Raw genomic sequence first — 6131 nt, forward strand, 5'->3', positions numbered from 1 at the left:
GCTCCGGGGTGCTCAGGCTCCGGGGTGCCAAGGCTCCATCGCCCAGCTCCAGGGTGCCCAGGCTCCGGGGTGCCAAGGCTCCATCGCTCAGCTCCACCAGCACAAGCAGAGATCACCAGCTGCATCCCGAGAGGGTCAGCTCTCGCATCCAGCTCCAGGGAAAACAGGAGCAGGAACACCTATTGGTGCCAACAGGGACTTTAAAGGAAATGTTAAAAAAATAATAAAATAAATAAAAGCACATAAAATAAATCAGTTAAAAGAATAAGATGTCGATATTCAAAATATCACAACCGCTGGCTTATTTTTTGCACTTTTTCCAGCCCACTTCTAGACTGACAGCCCCTCGGGATACTGGGGACCGGGTCTTTACAGTGGGCATAAATGTAAGTTATTTAGGAGCAATTTCCACCCATTAACCCATTTTAAAATTTCTTCACGCTGGCAGAGAGACAAGAACCCCACTTTGCTGTAAATGAGAATCTGGCTTTACTGCAGACCAGTACCGAGCTACAGCGGCACCAGACCTCCGCGGCCACCGCCGTCTCTCATCTTCCCCCTCAACAGTTTTATATTGGCTCCAGAGACATTACAGCATCCCAATAACCACGTCCTTCTCTACAAAACCCCACGAAGCTGGAAGTGTTTTCACCATGCCACTCCACAGCCATCCCCAGATATTATTCTTTACATCTGCAAGCGATGGAGCTTTTGCTAACTGGAGTCTCCAAACTGAAACACTTAAAGAGGCTCCACGAGCACACTCAGTAGTCCGGGATGCAGATACTATACATTGTTGTTTGTTTTCTTAAACCCTAGCTGTAATTACGTATTTTATGTAAGAATCTCTACACTCAAACAGTCGGTGCTCCTTCCTGTACAGTGGAACTCTTTGGGTGGAGGATTTTGAAGACATTGCCCACCCACAGCAGACACCAGCAATGCTCTAACTAGCCACCCAAGAAACCACTTGTGGTGAACATCTACTAGTCCTGGAAATATTTTTACAGCCCCTTAAAGTGTTTTTTTCTGCTTTAGAATGCCGTGAGGGATTAGCCTTTAAAATTGCCCTGGCTATGGTTCCTGCCTGGGTTTGTCCAACTTTAACTGGCTGGTACATTGCAAGCTGGAAGAATGGGGCTTGGTGCTGCTCCCCGATGCCTCCAGGACACCCCGGCCATCTGCTCACAGCCATCGTCCTCCCAAAAACTGATGCTCGTCGGATGGGGAAGACTGCAGACCGACATTTCCATGAATGCTGGAAGTGACCGTGGAGGTTGGCCAGCCCAGGGTCCCCTCAAGGTCCTTCTGGTCCCTCTTCTTTACCTCCTTGCAGAGGCAAACAGCTGGCTGGCCAGCACCCGGGCACTGCTCTTCACACCCAACCCACTTGCCTTAGATAATGTAAATAACGAGTTAAAAATTGTCGCTTTTTCCTGTCTGCTCCTCCTCTGCGCTTCTGGCAATCTGCGATCGCTCACTGGCCAAATCTGCTCTGAAAATACAGATTTATACGGGGAGGGGTTTAATGCTATTTGAACGAGGAGGCTGGGGGTTTTTACCACACCTGTGGGAAGTTTAAAATCCCCATTTCAGTCTCCAGACTTCGCTGAGCAATAAGCGTAAGCCGGTGGGTGACATCACGGCTGGGACCCGGTGGCTTCCCCTCCCAGTCGCGGCAGGACTGGGCTGTTCAGGCACAACAAAGTTAATAAATCCCGACGAAACCCATTTTATCTCCTCTACATGACTCATATAAGCACCAACGCTATCTACAGCCCTGAAAGGAGAAAGGCACAGACCGGCAAGAGCTCAGCCCTGCCTTTGTCAGCCACCTAGGAAGCACAGGAACTTCATTTCCCCAGGATAAAAGCCCCCTTCTTACTTGAAAAATTGCTGAGGCTCTAAGGCAGAACACAGAGAAGCTCGTGCAAGGAGCCAGAGAGCCATGAGACGTCCTGGTCCCCAGCACCTCCCTTTGGGGTAATAAACTACGAGAAATCGGGGAAAAAGCTCAAACAGGAGCACAACACGGCTCCTGTGCTTCTGCCCAGCGATCCCAGAATTAGCACTTTCTTTTCCTGATGGATACGGAAAAAAGAGGGCTGGGGGGGCTTCAGCAGCAAAGAGGAACTGCCGGATTTCTGCATTTCCTCTTCCATGGGATCCTACGAAGAACTCGACGCATCTCTTGTTCAGCCCAATCTGGAAAACATTTTAATTCTGTAACCAGGAAATTATGGCTTTTCCAGAGATCTTCTGCTTCCAAAAACATTCAGGACATTTTCTGCATTAGTGACATATGTTATTATTATTATTATTATTACCCTCGCTAACTTGTCTCATCCTTAGGATTCGCGTACCTTAGGGAAGCACACAGCACATCCGACGCGGGGTCCAGGAGGGTCGGAAACCCCCACAGAACTCCCAGGAGGGTGTAACAGCAGGACGGGGCTTTATGTCCCTTTATATGTCTTATTATGGAACGAAACGACACCAACCATTCATCTCTGAAAAAATTAGGAGGCAGAAGGATCCATTTCCACCACTATCAATTTTCTGAAAAAACAGTATTTCTTCAAGAGACCTGGCTGAGCGGCAGCAGAGCCGCAGACGCTCCCTCCAAGGCTGGGGATGCTGAGCCTCAGACCCCCTTTGCGGGCACCTCCGATGCTCCATCGCTCGCTGTCTGATTTTCAGTGAGCAACCTCTCACAGGGCCAGCAAGTCAGATAAATGATGCCATGAGCATCTCTACCATCCAAATGCTCATGAGTTCAACAAACTATTGGATTTTCCAGCCTGTATTTCACCCAAAACAGGGGAGATTCACTGGTATACAAAATTCTTTTTTTTTTTTTATGCAAAGGCTCTCCAAACAGAACTGTAAACAGCTAAAGATACAGAAGATGCTTGGTTGAGTGTTGTCCAAAAATCCAGATCTCTGCTGCAAAAGGGTTAATGGCACCATATGGTAGCACAAGGCGAGGTGCCGCTTTTCAATCACCGTCTGAGGATCCTGGTGATCTCCTCGCTGGCCACCAGCCTCCAACACTGCAGCACCTGCTGGCGTTTGGAGTTCAACTGGAAAAGGGAGAGAGTTCTCCAAACACCTCCATGAGGATATTTTGGATGTAAATCGCACAGCTTTCCTCTTTGGTCTCTTAATTCTTTATTCCCCATACACACACACCTGCAGTGCCTCCAAAGGTGAGGACACGGTGATGCCCCTGCCATGACTTGCCATTAGAGGGCAACGAAGAACTTTGGAAGATGTCCCCAACCTCCTCCCTCTCCCTCCGTGCCCCCTCTGGAACACCCCATGGTAGCAGCTGGATAAAGAGGCGCAGAGTACACCAAAAAGACGTGTCTCGCCACATCAGGAAACAAAATCCTCTTCCCTGGCTGGATCCTTCCCAGCGCTCACCCCCGCAGATGACCACCGCTGGCCCTCTCCAAGATGGGCAACAGGTCTACCTGCTCTGCTCCTCCTTGTAGGCTAAGCCGGAGAGGTGGGGACACCAGCTTCAGGACACCAGCAGCAATGCTTAGACGAATTGCAAGGTTCATAGACAACGGAGCAGAAAAATAAGTCCCCCACAATCAGCCCAGCAACCCTTACAGGGGATGCACAATCTGACTCTACAGTAGATATTATTATTATTATTATTATGATTATTACTACTACTACTACTACTCTACTACTACCAGTATGATGAGACTGGCAGCTCCCCACTTTCATTAATCTCACTTCTGCAAAAGTCAGAGTTCCTTCTAGGGGCCAAACTCTCTCCCCTAATATTCTCAAACTATTTCACAGACAAATGGCCATGATCTGCTTTATAGACTATTTAGAAAATGTAATTTAAGATCAACCTCTGGGCCCTTCTTCCTTTCAGACAGAAGCTGGAAAGCAGTACAGGAGAGTAAAAGTTAATTTCCTCAAGCTGCGACATCGGTTTACATCCTCAGTCCTTCACTAAGCAAAAACGGGTGAAAATGCTGGAATGGGTGATACCAAAGGAAAACAGCAGTCAGAATCCGCATCCACACTGAAAACATCCATTCTGTAGGAAATCTCTTCCTGGAAGCACTTTTAGCCACGCGTCACAATGATGTGGACAGATATAAACATTTCACACCCCATATGCCGCGTTCTGGTGCTTTCACAGACACCCCCTCCACGCTGCTCTCGTGCACAGGAGCTGGCAAGCGCCCGCCGGGAATGCCAGGGCAGCCGGGGAGCTGCGGCAGACCACGGGCACGCAGCCCCTCATTGCACATCCCGTGGGACGGCCGGACCCTGGCAGGGTGACACGCCGTCACCTCCCGGGATCCTGGCAGCGCCGGTTCCAGCTCTCCCAGCGATGGGAAGCAGACTCATCCCAACCCGGGGGTGGCCTTGTGTTGTGCAAGGAGCTATTAAAATCCGTCATGACTCCAGATTGCAGATTTCCTTCCCTGTGTTTCCAGCTGCTCGTCCCTCCTATCTTGCCAGAGAGCTGGGGAGTGAATCAGCAGCAGCTGCGTGTCGCAAAGGGTGGGTCCGCTCCGAGGTGGGAGTTTGCCCATCCAGGCTGGGATGAACTGCTTCTGCACAGCGCACGCAGGCTCCAGCACACAGCTCACGCTCCCGGGTGCACGCTCCCAGCGTCCGCGCTCTGAGCAAACACCCACGAAACAAATCCCTTCCAGCAGATTAAGCAACTTGGGCAGTGTCTCACCAAACTGAAGCTTTAAATAGCTCAGTGCTTTAGGTTTTCTGCACAAATAGCTCAGTGCTTTAGGTTTTCTGCACAGAAAACTCACGGAAAAGAGCAAGTAACTCTTTACGGTGGGTGGATTTTATCACAGGTTCTGCCACTGTAATAGCTAAATAGGAAATGTCCCACAAATCTATTTATGAAAACGTTCCTGACCTCACAGCATGACTGTGCCTCCTGCCAAACTCTCATCCCGGTACCGCTGTGTTCACATTTCAAGGAAACATCCTACTTTCCCAGTCCTGGATCAATTATTTCCATCAGGCACTACTTTTGAAGTTTATGGCAGAACCTGATTTTGCTGTTGGCTCGCCAATCCACATCCTACCTTCTGCACGCTACCCTTTCTCTAAATAACGCCGTTTCTGTTCATTTGTCACGGCAGAGACAACCTGTTAATTGTTCTAATTGCTGCCCAGCCCGCACGCCACGGCAGAGCTCGCGCAAAGGATGCCTCAGCATATGGTGCTGCTTAATCTGAGCTTGTTGTTCAGCCTCCGGAGGCGAAGAGGATTCAGGCTGGAGCATCACTTGCCCGTCCTGGAAGGCGACAGCTATCGCCAGCTGCGACGATGGCTTGTGGTGTGGAAAGCCAAATGCTCGCTGGATCAAGATCATTCCTTCACGTTACACCAGTGAAGGCAGACCAAAGCCCAAGCACTCACTGTGAGGTGATCGCAGGGCAGCCTCTTGGAGTCTGTGCTGGGCAAAATCAGCAGCACCCACCGCTGGATGCTCTTACGCATCCGTAATATTGCTCCGTGGCAAAAAAGGGAATTATTCCTGCAAGGCTTCGACGAGCACAAGCCCAAAGAAATGAATGTTTGAAACTATTCCAATATTTGTCCTCTGCAAGGTCCCTTTCCAAGCCCAGGGACGTTGCTGATGACACCCAGCTGGTGCTCTCAGCGAACGGGATCTCTGCCCAAAGCCCCTGCACCACCCTTACCTGGTCACAGATGAGCTCCCACTTCTTCTCGTTGTCGTACTGCCGCAGCAGCCGGGCTTTGTCGGGCGGCAAGTTCATCGCATTCTGCAGAGAAAGAGAAAGCAAACGTGAGGGACCACAAAGGGCTGGGGCTCCGGCGGAGCTGGCCATGAGCAAACCAAGGCAACGCGGTTGCGGTTGCTTTAATTGTTTTATGTGAATCCCTGTTGACAGGGTTATTCAGAAACATTCCCTCGAAATGTCGTCTTTGGCCCCAAAAGCGCCAGTGAATCACCAGGCAGGGCAGGGCTGGGACCAGGCTGGCACGCAGGAGGGGAGCGACCGGAGCCCAGGGACAGCCATCTCCGTCCGGAGGAGAGGACACGGCGCAGCAGCCACCGGCCACCCCGGCTGGGTCCCCGCGGTGCACCGCATCCCCTC

At 50.7% G+C, this 6131-nt stretch overlaps 1 protein-coding gene across 1 annotated transcript in view; it reads right to left on the bottom strand.

Moving 5' to 3' along the window:
- The window catches only part of FMNL2 (formin-like 2), a gene marked incomplete at its 3' end in the record, with an annotated part of 45034 nt that extends 39245 nt beyond the window's left edge, over positions 1-5789 (bottom strand). Inside the window, exon 1 of the mRNA XM_010075649.1 lies at positions 5712-5789. Within this exon, the coding sequence (XP_010073951.1) occupies positions 5712-5789 (78 nt within the window). The remainder of the gene's footprint in view (positions 1-5711) is intronic.
- Positions 5790-6131: the final 342 nt, after the last annotated feature.

Source organism: Pterocles gutturalis, unplaced genomic scaffold (assembly GCF_000699245.1).
Source record: "Pterocles gutturalis isolate BGI_N339 unplaced genomic scaffold, ASM69924v1 scaffold33607, whole genome shotgun sequence".
Lineage (NCBI taxonomy): Eukaryota > Metazoa > Chordata > Aves > Pterocliformes > Pteroclidae > Pterocles > Pterocles gutturalis.